General features: G+C 43.5%; 1 protein-coding gene across 1 annotated transcript in view; it reads left to right on the top strand.

Moving 5' to 3' along the window:
- The first annotated feature begins 265 nt into the window (after window positions 1–265).
- Window positions 266–15,026, top strand: part of ADGRE5 (adhesion G protein-coupled receptor E5) — a 180,701-nt gene continuing 165,940 nt past the window's right edge. Inside the window, exon 1 of the mRNA XM_040414661.1 lies at window positions 266–563. Within this exon, the coding sequence (XP_040270595.1) occupies window positions 512–563 (52 nt within the window). The 5' untranslated portion in view covers window positions 266–511. The remainder of the gene's footprint in view (window positions 564–15,026) is intronic.

Raw genomic sequence — 15,026 nt, 5'->3', positions numbered from 1 at the left:
CTGTACGCACTCGTTTAGCTCTATGACTTATTATGCTGCCAGGCTGATCTGGCTGATACTTATCCTATAGTACACGCTCGTCATGCTGTGTCACTTTCAGTTTTTTTTATACTTTTTCTCTTTGGTACACTTTCTGCCTCTCCTCCCCTTTTTCCTCTTCGCCTCCACACCTCCCATGTGTCTCCTCGTTTCTGTATCCTGATGATGACCTCACTCTTACCCCCCCCCCCCCCCCCCCCCCCCCCTATTTCAGTCACTTCCCCTAAATATACACAGAATGAGAGAGAGCATTGAGCAGGAAGGATACCACAGACAGACACAGAGTTCCATACAGGGGGAGAGTACTGGCGTACAGTGCTGGGGTCGCCTAAAACCTGTCCTGGGGTACATGGAGGAACCGTCTGCAGACTGTGAAGGAGGATAAGGAGCGATTCCAGGGGTCTGTGTCCAGAGATATAGCCCGTAGTTTACTACTTCTTCTGGATACACTGGATTACATAGGACGGCCGATATGCCACGCTTTTGGAATACTGGAATTTGCTTGATGGCGCTTCTCGTACATGGTAACGTTATCTTTCCAAAATGCTTCTGTGTCCGTAAATCCATGTTTATGGGATTGCATTTTTTTTGAGCATTCAGGTGTCCTGTGTATCAATGGACCGGATTTTACCACTACATTTTAGGCTGGGTTCACATCACGTTTTATGCCTCCGATTGCCGTATACGTTTTAAAAAAAAAAAGGATACGAAAACGCAGCACACCACGTTCTTGTATTCCGCACAGTCCGGTAATAAAAAGTATGCTTTTTTTTTTAAATGGAACTCTATGGTAAATGGATGCCACTGTATGGCGTCTTCTGAGGCATCAGTTTTAACGTATACATTTATTTGTATACGTTAAACGGATGGGAAAAACGTGTTGTGAACCCAGCCTTAGGCCTCATGCACACGGCCGTTGTTTTGGTCCGCATCCGAGCCGCTCGGATGCGGACCCATTCACTTCAATGGGGCCGCAAAAGACGCGGACAGCACTCCGTTGCTCCGTTGCATGGCCCCGCAAAAAATATATAACATGTCCTTTTCTTGTCCGCACTTTGCGGACAAGAATAGGCATTTTATATTGAAGGCTGTCCGTGCCGTTCCGCAAATTGCGGAAGGCGCTAGGACGGCATCCATGTTTTGCGGATCCGCGATTTGCAACGTCTGCATGAGGCCACGTGTGCATGAGACCTTACTGTGACTATTTACCGGCACACACAGAGGTTTTACACAGTTGTGTTTTGGATGTTTTTAGAACACCCTGAATATCTTTTCATCACAAGATAAGATTTATAATTTTATTTTACACAAATCCTTCTCTAAAATGTGGTGTTTTTCTCCCGGAGAGGACAAAAACCCCCAATATTCGGACGGTCGGGGATGACCACATCCAATAGTTTAAATGCTTCACATAGACCTTACATAGAATCCATACGGCACCACGGAGGAGTGAGAATATATAAGTGTGGGCAATGTTTCGGGTTGGGGTCTGTTCACACTGCAGTGTATACCATACGTGGTGAGAAGGTTCCCGGCACATACGTTAAATGGACCTATAAAAAGGATGCCACTCAGTGGCATCCATCACCCATAGTCACCATAGGTATTCTGTGACGCAAAAGGGAAACCCTGACGTATGCTGCCGGAGACCAAAAGAGTGACCTCCATTGATATTATAGAAGCCTATGGGTCTGTTTAATGTATGCATCAGGAAAAGACCCTTATAGTGAACCCTATGTCAGGCTGATGCTGGGCTTGAATCGCAGGAAGCTCCATTTCAGAAGCAGAAAATCATAGTAAGGTCCCATACAGGCGGGTCTGCCTATCACGGGCATGTGAAGGCTGTATCACGCGGAGCGGAGGCACGGACCCGGAACCCCTTGGAAGGGCTTCCGAGTGTTTGCGTAGGCTTCCGATCCGTGCCTCCGCTCCGCAAAACATAGGACATGTCCTATCGTTTGCCATCCATTCAAGTAAATGCAGACCCGTGGCTTGTGGTCTGCAACACGGGCACAGAAGCCCCACAGTGGTGTGAATGGGGCCTAAACCTGTGGACAAATCATTCTCACAATAACTGTCAGAAATGTGGGCCTCATTTATCAAAACTGCCCTTGTTGCCTATAGCAACCAATCAGAGCTTGGCTTTCATTTCTTAAACAGATGTGGTAAAATGAACCATGTGCTGTGATTGGTTGCTATCGGCAACAAAACAACAACAGTTTTTCTTTTAGACAGTTGTGATAACTGTGCCCTGTGCATGCTGGGGGTTGTAGTTTCACCGTGAATGGATAGCCACAGGTCGGAGACAACCAGAGCATGCTGCTATAGTTTAGTACTACCATTGGTTTAGTTTTATCAGTTTTACTAACGAAGAAACAATTTGGGGGAATATTTGGAAAATTGGGTTATAAACGGGAAAAATTGGGTTATACACGGCAGCAATATAACCAATCAAATGATATGCGGCACTACCGTGTATGGTAATATGTATGCAATATTATGTTAGCTCAATGAATTATATACTGTATATATAGCAGGACTATGCGTGTCACATGTAGCAGAGCTGAGTATGTCATATGGCACAACCGATCCTATCACAATATATTATAACTCAGTTGTCACAAACAATGCAAAGTGAAATGACACACTTAGCTCTGCTACATCTGTACTGTGTAAGGACATGGGTGCATTTACACGTATGTATTTTGTGGTCTGCAAACAATACGGATGACGTCTGTGTTGCATCCGTTTTTTTTGCGGACCCATTGTGACAAAGCCTATTCTTCTCCGCAAAACAGACAAGAAAAGGACATGTTCCATCTTTTTTGCTGGGCTATGAAACGGACTTACAGATAGCAGACAAGGTGTGCTACCACATTTTTTGCAGCCCCATTGAAATGAATGGGTCAACATCTGATCCACAAAAACTGTGGAGCCAAAATACGGTCGTGCGAATGGTAAAATGGTGAAATGGTGAAAAATTTGGGTCCATCCCTGCCATTGTGAACACATAGTGACCTATCATGAGTCCGGCACACTGCTTTGTGAGGTTGTACAGAGCTCTAGGTATATAGGGGGTCATTTACTATTCCGAATTACCCCCCATAATCTATAGAGAATAATTGTGACGACGGGTCAATATTCCAGCTAATCTGGCACTGGGCACCAGTGGCCCATAATGGCAGGCAATCACAGAACAGTCTGTATTGAAGGGGCTGTCTGCTCTGGAAAATCCCTTTTTTTTTCGTTAGAAGAGCCCCCTGTCAATAGTGGTCAGCTACTGAGATCTGTGGTGGAAACCAGTAACCAGTGAAGTGAAATCAATAGGCTGTCGTCCAGCAGAGTAGCTTCTCTTGGGTAAAGGTCCTGAGGAAGTATCCTGCTCCCCCCTCCCCCAAATGAACTCACAATTATATGACAAAGTATATAAAAACTGGCTTTAGAAAGCAGACAACCTCTAAAGGGGTTTTCCAGGATTTTTATATTAATGGCCTATTCTATAGGGAAGTGAATGGGAACAGAGCTGCAGTAACCATCTCCGTCCACTTTACAGTAGATGGCGCTGTGCAGTTTTGGAGCTACTCCTGATTCCTGAAAAGCTGATCGTGGTAGGTACAGGGTGTCAGACCCCGGCTGATCTCATATTGATGGCCTATCTGAAAAACATTGGTATGAAAATATGGGGGACCCCTTTAAGATGGAAAAAAAATATTCTTCCGCGAATCATGGATCCGTTGAATTCAATGGGTATAGTCAGACATTAGTTTTTTGGTCTGTAAGAAGAAACAAGAGCATGCACTACTTTTCTCAGCTTTCCAGACCAAATGCGTAGATTCAAATCTATGGGTCCGTGAAAACCAACGGCAGTACATGGATGCCATCTTCGTTGGGTGACATATTTTTCACAGACCATTGCTAGGATTTCCTTGCACAGTAAGATACAGTTCAGTGCTAATGGGCCGACCTCCATGTTTTTTGCACATGTGCAAAACAGATGACAAATAGAGGGCAAAAAACAAAAACAAAGGACAAAAACAAGTGCAACACGGATGAAAAACGGACCATCTAGTCACGGATTGAAAAAAGAACATGGACATGTGAATGCCTCCCAGGTTTTGCCAGGATTACAAAATAAATGGCCTATCTTTTGAATCAGCCTTTCAATATCACATCTGGGGCAGTCCGGACCTTGGCTCCCACGCCCATGAGCTGTTTGAAGTGTCGCCGTAGGCTCATCATTGTATACATTGCTCCGTACACCGGCAGACCATACATTTATCGGCTATGCTGGGTACTTATTGCTCCATTCACTTAAATGCAACAAATGTATAATACCCAGCACACAGCCACTACTATGTGGAGCAATGCAAACTGAACAACGGTTCCCACTAATCCTAATGATAGGCCATGACTATTGCAAAGCCAGAAAACCTTTAACAAAGTTTCCTAGGACTTTTAAATTGATGCCTTTCCTTAGGATAGGTCATCAGTATCTGATCATCTGATTCTCAGTATCCCCAGCAATGAAAACATGGGGCCAGAGCTACCAGTCTGTAGTGAATGGAGCTGGTAACTGCAGCACTGCCCCCGTTCCCTTCAGTGGGAGCAGTGCTGCAGTAAGTAGCTCCATCCACTCCTCAATGGACGGAACTGTGTAAGTCTAGTAACCATTTCTGGTACCAGAGCTACTGAGAAACAGCTGATCGGCAGGGGTGCCAGGAGTCGGACCCAAGCTGATCAGATATTGATGTCCTATACTATGGATATGCAATCAATATAAAAGTCCTGGAGACCCCCTTTAATGGTGTTGTCTGGTTTAGAAACTCTTTTTCCATACACCCTTTTAGGGAATTCTGAGTTAATTCCTGTTCCATGAACCCCATCTTTTGGCCACATTATCTCTCACTGTGGAGGAACTCTACTGTCCTGTGTTACACAGACAAATCATTGATTTGAATTGGCATAGTGTAATGCTTCATCTCTCCTGTGGGGGCACTGCAGAGAAACTGAACACTCTTCAAACGTTGATCCTAGTCTTTTCTGATCTGGCTTGAGGATCGATGTATATTGCCTGTTCTTGAGAGCAATATCAGCGATCTGAAGCTTGCTCGTACAACTGTTCTATCTTATAGATTACAGAAGCGTACCTTCTTCTGTAGGTGTTCGAGGTGCCATCATCTTTTTTTTTAGGCCAGCAGAATGAAAGCAGCTGTTGGCAGAGTACACTCTGTGCGCTAGTGTGCAATGTACATGAGGGAGGAAAGGGAAGAAGGTGTCATTTGCACTTTTTCATGTTTTGAGGTGACCTGGTTTATGCAGATTCATGGTGGATTTATAGCATTTGTTTTTTTTTATAGTGAGTAGATAACGTGGTCTACGAGGGATAACTGAGTCAACATTTGGGAATGTTTCATCACTGTGAAATCACACAATTTTGATTTGCTGATGCGGTTCTTTAAGTGCAGAGTTTCCTCCAGGAAGTGGCTGTTTATTACCCCATCCGTAACTGTTAACTCTCTATGGGTTACTTATCTAGTGTTGAGGCTCACAGCACCAGAAATACCGCCACCAGCATGTGGACCGCAGTACATTTAAAGGGGTTTTCCGAGATATTTATACTGATGACCTATCCTCAGAATAGGTCTTTGATACCTCCCAACTTTTGAAAAACACAAAGAGGGACAATTTTTTACATACTAGGCCACGCCTCTAACTCCGCCCAAAACTATACACACCCAGTCCTATTAAAGGAATTTGTTCAGCTAGTTTTTGCATATAGAGCCCTTTACATGTGCTGCTAGAGCTCCACTAGCGTGTCCGTAATATACGTGTGCCATAGCTAGGGATGCTTTTGTTTAGTTAGAAAAATGATTTTATAAATATTTTATACAGCGCTGCTATATTCCACAGAGCTTTACAGACATTATCATCATTCCCTGTCCCCAATGGGGCTCACAATCTAAGTTCCACATCAGTATATCTTTGGAGTCTGAGAGGAAACCCACGCAAACATAGGGAGAACATACAAACTCCACGTAGATGTTGTTCTTGGTCGGATTCGAACCAAGGACCCCAGCGCTGCAAGGCACCTGCCGCCCATAAATATGCTAATTAGGCCAGTAAGGAGCTCAAGGGGTTGTTACCTGAGTTTCAGGAGCCCAACACGCACCACCCCGCATCCTCCAACTCCCCCGACGTCACACAGTTGGAGTTCCGCAATCTCGCGCAGGACCGGTTAAAGGGCTCTATATGCTAAAACTAGCTGTCAGAATCCCTTTAATTTCCCCAAATAGTAATAATTCCCTCTTTGTGCCAGCACACAGTAGTAATGCCCACACTGTGCCCCCTTTATAATAGTAATGCCCACACTGTGCCTCCTTCATAGTAGTAATGTCCACATTGTGTGACCTTCACAGTAGTAATGCCCACATTGTGCCCTCCACACAATAGTAATGTCCACATTGTGCCCCCTACAGTAGTTAAGCCCACATTGTGCCCCCTTCACAGTTGTAATGCCCAAATTGTGCCTCTCACAGTAGGTGTGCCCACATGTGGCCCCTTCACAGTAGTTATGCCCACATGTGCCCCTTCACAGTAGTAATGTCCACATTGTGCCCCCTTCACAGTAGTAAAGCCTACATTGTGCCCCCTTCACAGTAGTTATGCCCAAATATGCCCCTTCATAGCAGTAATGCTCACATGTGGCCCCTTTACAGTAGTTATGCCCAGATACGCCCCCTTCACAGTAGTTATGCCCACATGTGCCCCTTCACAGTAGTAATGTCCACATTGTGCCCCCTTCACAGTAGTAATGCTCACATGTGCCCCCTTCACAGTAGTTATGCCCAGATATGCCGTCTTCACAGCAGTAATGCTCACATGTGCCCCCTTCACAGTAGTTATGCCCAGATACGCCCCCTTCACAGATGCTATTCTCAGATGTGCGCCGTTGACAGATGCTATGCCCAGATGTGCCCCCTTTACAGTTGCTATGCCAAACATGTGCCCACTCACAGTAGCTATGCCTGATATGTGCCCCCTCACGGTAGCTATGCCCGATATGTGCCCCCTCACGGTAGCTATGCCCGATATGTGTCCCCTCACAGTAGTTTTGACAGATATTTGTCCCATCACAGTAGTAATGTCCAGGTATGTGCCACCTTCTATGCCCAGATATGTGCCCCCTTGCAGTAGTTATGGCCAGATATGTGCCCCTTCACAGAAAGTAAAAAAAATGAATAAAAAAAATACCTAGTTCCTCCGATTATCTGCGCCTCCCAGCAGAAGGATACTGTCACACATCTTGCTTGCTGTGTAGGAGGAGCAGAGGCTGATTCCCGGCCTGCCCCGATCCTCCTACACAGCCTGGCAGAGCAATGTGTGAGGGCATCGTGCTGCTGCTGTGGAACACTGGCAGCTGAGAGGAATAGTGAAGTGGGGAGCGGACAGCCATTACAATCAGCTGAGAGTGGGACAGCCACTGAAATCCGGGACGGTTGGGAAGTATGGGTCATCAGTATCTGATAGATGTGGGTCTGACACCGGAGACCACCGCCGATCAGCTGTTTGAGAAGGCACCAACACTCCTGTGAGCGCTGCGGCCTTCTCTCAGCTTTTCCTAGGCCAGTGACTAAATGTTTATTGATCACGTGGCCTAGGAGCAGCTCAGTCCTATTCAAGTGAATTGTGGCTGAGCTGCAATACCAAGCACAGCCACTATACAACATATGGTGCTGTGCTTGGTAAAATGTGAGAAGGCCACAGAGCTCATAGAAGGATTGGTGTCTTCTCAAACAGCGGATCGGCGGAGGTCCTGGGTGTCGGACCCCCATCGATCAGATAGTTCAACAGTATAAAAATCTTGGAAAACCCTTTTAAAACATATGCTTCATGGATTCTGTGTAAATTTGTTAATACGCATTACTCATCTTGTACTGATCCTTAGTTACTGTGGTACCCCAGAGTTGCATTCACCTTTTCATAAGCTTCAGAGCAGACATCTCCCAGCATTGCTTGCTAGCTCAATGTCTGCACAGTTTGCTCTGGTGATTTGTATTATGGGAGCTCATCTAAGTTGTTACTGGTTATGACTGGTTTCCAATGACAAGCATACATCCTGACTTTGCCAGAACAATACCACAAACAGCCCATAATAGGGGAGGGACTTATTCAAGCCCCTCTCCAAAGTTGGCTTTTTTTATTTTTATTTTTTATTCCAGTGTTTTTTAGAGTGTTTTGGGTTGTCCGAAAGGTGAGGCTAAATGTCTCTGAATTTTATTGTTTACACATTGGTAAGTATGCGGCAAGCAGAAGAGGTATTCTGGTTGTTAAAATGATTCCCTATCCACAGCCGTAGGACCCCCACTGATCTAGTAGTTATCTCTTATCCTGTGGATAGGGGATAACTTCTAACAACCGCAATACCGGTTGGCAAAACAGCAGATTTTTGGGGAGAAAGCCTTGTTTGGCCATTGTAGGGTAAATATGGAGGCCATTCAGATGAAGGTACAGTAAGTTGTAATCACCTTGCATTTTGCAGTGTCAAACATATCCATAGGTCCACATTCATCCAACAGAGAACTAGAGAGTGTCCTTTCAGCCTCCGTACAGAGGCATGTAGTAAAAAATAGCGCTGTTCGGGTAGCACTCAGATATCTGATAATTGTATGGCTGCACAGTATACAGGGTGGGCCATTTATATGGATACACCTTAATAAAATGGGAATGGTTAGTGATATTAACTTCCTGTTTGTGGCAAATTAGTATATGTGAGGGGGGAAACTTTTTTTTAAAGATGGGTGGTGACCATGGCGGCCATTTTGAATCCAACTTTTGTTTTTTCAATAGGAAGAGGGTTATGTGACACATCAAACTTATTGGGAATTTCACAAGAAAAACAATGGTGTGCTTGGTTTGCTGATAGCAACACCGCAGGAGAAATGCTAGCACAGGCTTCCAGTATCCGTAGTTTCAGGTGCTGCACATCTCGTATCATCTGAAGGCAATGGTCTATGCTGTGAAGATACGAGATGTGCAGCACTTGAAACTACGGATACTAGAAGCCTGTGCTAGCATTTCTCCTGCGGTGTTGCTATCAGTGTGTGAAGAGTGGGAGAAGAGGGTTGCATTGACAATCCAACACAATGGGCAGCACATTGAACACATTTTATAAGTGGTCAGAAACTTGTAAATAACTCATGAAAGAATAAAGTTACGTTAAAACCAAGCACACCATTGTTTTTCTTGTGAAATTCCCAATAAGTTTGATGTGTCACATGACCCTCTTCCTATTGAAAAAACAAAAGTTGGATTCAAAATGGCCGACTTCAAAATGGCCGCCATGGTCACCACCCATCTTGAAAAGTTTCCCCCCTCACATATACTAATGTGCCACAAACAGGAAGTCAATATCACCAACCATTCCCATTTTATTAAGGTGTATCCATATAAATGGCCCACCCTGTAGTTATAAAATGTATATTTATTTGCAAATATGGACAAATATAGTGTAAAAATAGTTGACCAACAATAAGCAAAAAAACATCAATGTCAATTAGATATACACAAAATATACAAAATAGAAGTAAAATTTAATTTTTAAAAATAGTCCAAAAATCCAGTAGTTGATGTGATATAATTTGATGTCTGTCCACATATAGTTCTTGTGAAATCTGGCATTTGTGGTATTTTATAGTGCTGGATTATTACCATATAGTCAATTTAAGACCTGCGCAGTATCAGTTATATTTCTGTTGCTAGTAATCACTATCATGCAATTGGAGACTACAATAGGCTTTAATGAAATCAGCCTCCATATGAACATCTAATATTTGCCGGCTATACAAGAAGGAGTTATATTCAGCTGATCCATCTATTTATCAACAAGATCGTTACACAGCCATCTTCTGGACTGGTAACGACACCACTTCACGACTATATCGCTTGCTGTTGTTCTGCCATATCGTACTGGACCGGTTTTTGATATTGTACTGTACGGCTAATCACCTCATGACCATAGCGATGATTTGCATGTTATTATATACAAGAGGTATAACTTCTATTAAACTTACTATATTGCACCTTATGAGCCTGGCGCAGCGTCAATTGCTCTACTCCAGTCATCAGAGGATTAACAACATATCATTTTGAGCCCATAGTGATTACTAGCAAAAGAAATATAACTGATACTGCGCAGGTCTTAAATTGACTATATGGTAATAATCCAGCACTATAAAATACCATAAATGCCAGATTTGACAAGAACTAAATGTGGACAGACATCAAATGATATCACATTAACTACTGGATTTTTGGACTATTCTTATTAAATAAATATTTTTTTTTTACTATTTATTCTATTTTGAATATTTTGTGTGTATCTAATTGACATTGATGTTTACACTATATTTGTGTCCATATTTGTAAATAAATATACATTTTCTAACTATACTGTGCAGCCATACAATTATCAGATATCTGAGTGCCACCCGAACAGCATTATCTTTTCTTTTTCAAATCCATTATACGGTGGGTGTGCCGTACGGGTTGTGCACCGATCCATTGTTATTTTAAGTGGGTAGAGCCGCTGGTTTTCTTATATTTTTATGTAGTAAAAAATATACAGGGAGTGCAGAATTATTAGGCAAGTTGTATTTTTGAGGATTAATTTTATTATTGAACAACAACCATGTTCTCAATGAACCCAAAAAACAAATTAATATCAAAGCTGAATATTTTTGGAAGTAGTTTTTAGTTTGTTTTTAGTTTTAGCTATTTTAGGGGGATATCTGTGTGTGCAGGTGACTATTACTGTGCATAATTATTAGGCAACTTAACAAAAAACAAATATATACCCATTTCAATTATTTATTTTTACCAGTGAAACCAATATAACATCTCAACATTCACAAATATACATTTCTGACATTCAAAAACAAAACAAAAACAAATCAGTGACCAATATAGCCACCTTTCTTTGCAAGGACACTCAAAAGCCTGCCATCCATGGATTCTGTCAGTGTTTTGATCTGTTCACCATCAACATTGCGTGCAGCAGCAACCACAGCCTCCCAGACACTGTTCAGAGAGGTGTACTGTTTTCCCTCCTTGTAAATCTCACATTTGATGATGGACCACAGGTTCTCAATGGGGTTCAGATCAGGTGAACAAGGAGGCCATGTCATTAGATTTTCTTCTTTTATACCCTTTCTTGCCAGCCACACTGTGGAGTACTTGGACGCGTGTGATGGAGCATTGTCCTGCATCAAAATCATGTTTTTCTTGAAGGATGCAGACTTCTTCCTGTACCACTGCTTGAAGAAGGTGTCTTCCAGAAACTGGCAGTAGGACTGGGAGTTGAGCTTGACTCCATCCTCAACCCGAAAAGGCCCCACAAGCTCATCTTTGATGATACCAGCCCAAACCAGTACTCCACCTCCACCTTGCTGGCGTCTGAGTCGGACTGGAGCTCTCTGCCCTTTACCAATCCAGCCACGGGCCCATCCATCTGGCCCATCAAGACTCACTCTCATTTCATCAGTCCATAAAACCTTAGAAAAATCAGTCTTGAGATATTTCTTGGCCCAGTCTTGACGTTTCAGCTTCTGTGTCTTGTTCAGTGGTGGTCGTCTTTCAGCCTTTCTTACCTTGGCCATGTCTCTGAGTATTGCACACCTTGTGCTTTTGGGCACTCCAGTGATGTTGCAGCTCTGAAATATGGCCAAACTGGTGGCAAGTGGCATCTTAGCAGCTGCACGCTTGACTTTTCTCAGTTCATGGGCAGTTATTTTGCGCCTTGGTTTTTCCACACGCTTCTTGCGACCCTGTTGACTATTTTGAATGAAACGCTTGATTGTTCGATGATCACGCTTCAGAAGCTTTGCAATTTTAAGAGTGCTGCATCCCTCTGCAAGATATCTCACTATTTTTGACTTTTCTGAGCCTGTCAAGTCCTTCTTTTGACCCATTTTGCCAAAGGAAAGGAAGTTGCCTAATAATTATGCACACCTGATATAGGATGTTGATGTCATTAGACCACACCCCTTCTCATTACAGAGATGCACATCACCTAATATGCTTAATTGGTAGTAGGCTTTCGAGCCTATACAGCTTGGAGTAAGACAACATGCATAAAGAGGATGATGTGGTCAAAATACTCATTTGCCTAATAATTCTGCACTCCCTGTATACCATAGCATACTTTTTTTTTACTTGGGAGCCTATAGGAGATGGATGTCACTGTATGCCTATACAACCTACCCATTGTTTAACTAACCTGAGTTTTCAAAAAAAAAGTTTGCATAACTGCTGTGCTTTTTTGTACAATCATAACTGTGAAGGAACGGTTATATTTGGGCTTCCCTAAAGTCTCTTTTAGCCATTTTATTGTCTGTTTCAGCTGCACAGCTAGATGCATTTCTCTCACAAGCAGAGGATGTATCCCTTCTCTTGAATGTGCCAGCATTGTATGCAGTGACCTCACTTCCCTTACCACTATGTTTGTTTTCTTCTAGGGAGCTCAGAAAGTTCTCTCACAAGCTCTCTCACAAGCAGCAGGTGTATCTCTTCTCTGGAATGTGCCAGCATTGTATTCAGTGACCTCACTTCCCTTACTACTATGTTTGTTTTCTTATAGGGAGCCTAGAAAGATGATAAAGTGGGATAAATCAAACTTACAGAGAAGTAGGAGGCTCCTGAGATGTTTAGAAGCAGAGTAGAAGCTTACGGCTCAGCTGCTAGCTCTAACACCCCCACCCCCATTTCCTGTGAGCTGTCTTCCAAGTTTCTGTTACTAGGGATGAAATTTGCCTGAAAATTAGGTGGACGTGAAACCCCTAGTGGTCATGAATTTACAGCTTTTTTTCAGGTGGTGATTTCTTAAAAAGTTGCACCATTCTCAAATATATGTAATGACATTGGGTGAAAGTACAGTGACTCTTTAAGTTTGCCAGAGCGTGAGCCACTTGTATGGAGAGCCTCTCCATTCTGCCTCATAGAGGGGGTCCTGAGTGGGAGATCCACCCTCTTTATAGGGCATTGATTGATTGTCTTCACAAGACAACCCCTTAAAGCATGACTCCAGTTTCAGAACAAAATTGTCAAGTCAGATCTTTTGGTTGATGGGGGTCTGGATCTGGATCCTCTGTTCACGTCTCCATGGAGCAGAGCAGAACAAGACTTAAAAGGGTTGTCCGGTCTTTTTCTATTGATGACCTATTCTCAGGATAGGTCGTCAATATCAGATCAGCTGGGGTCGACACCCAGCACCCCCACCGATCAGCTATATGAGGAGACGGCGAAGAGCAGGAAGAAAGAAGGGAGGCAGCACATGCACACTCCTCATACAGCTGATCGGCGGGGGTGCCGGCCAGGTGTCGAACCCCTGCCGCTCTGATATCGATGACCTATCATGCGTATAGGTCATCAATAGAAAAAGCCCAGAGAACCTCTTCAAAGGGGCACAGCACTCAGGGGAGAACTTCTATTGCTTTGTTTTGGTAATCATGGGAGTCTCAACACTTTGACCTCCACCGATCAAAGTGTCTGACCAGTTTCTATGAGTTCTGAAGATGGAGGGACGCTCTCATTTACAATGCTTCAACAAAGGCATGCAGAAAGGGGTTGAGACAAATGGTTTAACCAAAGAAACCAAAACCGAAGGTTTTGTGTGAAAAAAAAACTGCATTGATTAAGCTTCTTTACGAAGAATATGGTATACTGAGCCTATGGATGCCTCCTATGAGCATACAATATGGATATGTGCTCTTTTTGTTGAGCCTTTCTATGTGTAGATCCGTGTGATGACTGAGTAGTTTATGCTGCTCACCAGGGTTCTGCTTAGGAAGGGAAATGATGAATAGGCAGATTTTGGAAAGGGATAAATTATCAATGTTTTTCTGGAAAAGCACCTCATGTGATTTTCAGCGTCATAGTGGTTAGATAATATATCTACAGCAGGTGATGTAACATTCATCACCAGCAGCTGACACCCCACAACACTTGAAATAATACTGTATATACATGTGGGTTAGTGCTTCACTGTATCCTGGTCTTTACCTGTACATTATGCTGTTCTGGGATTTACTAGCACAACAGACTATGGTATTTATCACAAAGGTATACCAAAAGTTCAGAAAACGCCAGTACTGTGGGTAAAACCCCTGTTAAAGGGATATTCCAGGATTTTTATATTGATCGCCTATCCTTAAAGGGGTTCTGCAGTTTGTTTAAACTGATGATCTATCCTCTGGATAGATTATCAGCATCTAATCGGCGGGGGTCCGACACCCGGGACCCCCGCCGATCAGCTGTTTGAGAAGGCAGCGGCGCTCCAGTAGCGCCGCGGCCTTCTCACTGTTTACCGCAGGCCCAGTGACGTCACGACTAGTATCACTGGCCTAGGCGCGGCTAAGCTCTGTTCACTTGAATGGTTGATACTAGTCGTGACGTCACTGGGTCAGCGGTAAACAGTGAGAAGGCCGCGGCCTTCTCAAACAGCTGATCGGCGGGGGTCCCGGGTGTCGGACCCCCGCCGATCATCAGTTTAAACAAACTGCAGAACCCCTTTAAAGGGGTTGTCTCACTTCAGCAAATGGCATTTATCATGTAGATAAAGTTAAAACAAGACATGTATTAATGTATTTTGATTGTCCATATTGCTTCCTTTGCTGGCTGGATTCATTTTTCCATTACATTATACACTGCTCGTTTCCATGGATACGACTACTGTTAAACGAATTGAAGTCAAACTAATTTAGGAAAAATTACAATTTTAGTATACATCGCTCATTTCCATAGTTACGACCACCCTTTAATCCAGCAGTGTTGGCCGGGCTTGCACACTATAGAAAAAAGTGCCGGTCTCTCTGGTGGCTGGGACCTCGGGAGTGGGCGTAGTCCAGCACTTTTTCTTATAGTGTGCAAGCATGACCACTGCTGTTTGATTACAGGGTGGTCATAACCCCTGGAAACAAGCAGTGTACTGTATA

The sequence above is a fragment of the Bufo bufo genome, chromosome 1 (assembly GCF_905171765.1).
Source record: "Bufo bufo chromosome 1, aBufBuf1.1, whole genome shotgun sequence".
NCBI lineage: Eukaryota > Metazoa > Chordata > Amphibia > Anura > Bufonidae > Bufo > Bufo bufo.
Note: the sequence above shows the minus strand (reverse complement) of the source record. Positions and strands in the feature narration are given on the sequence as shown.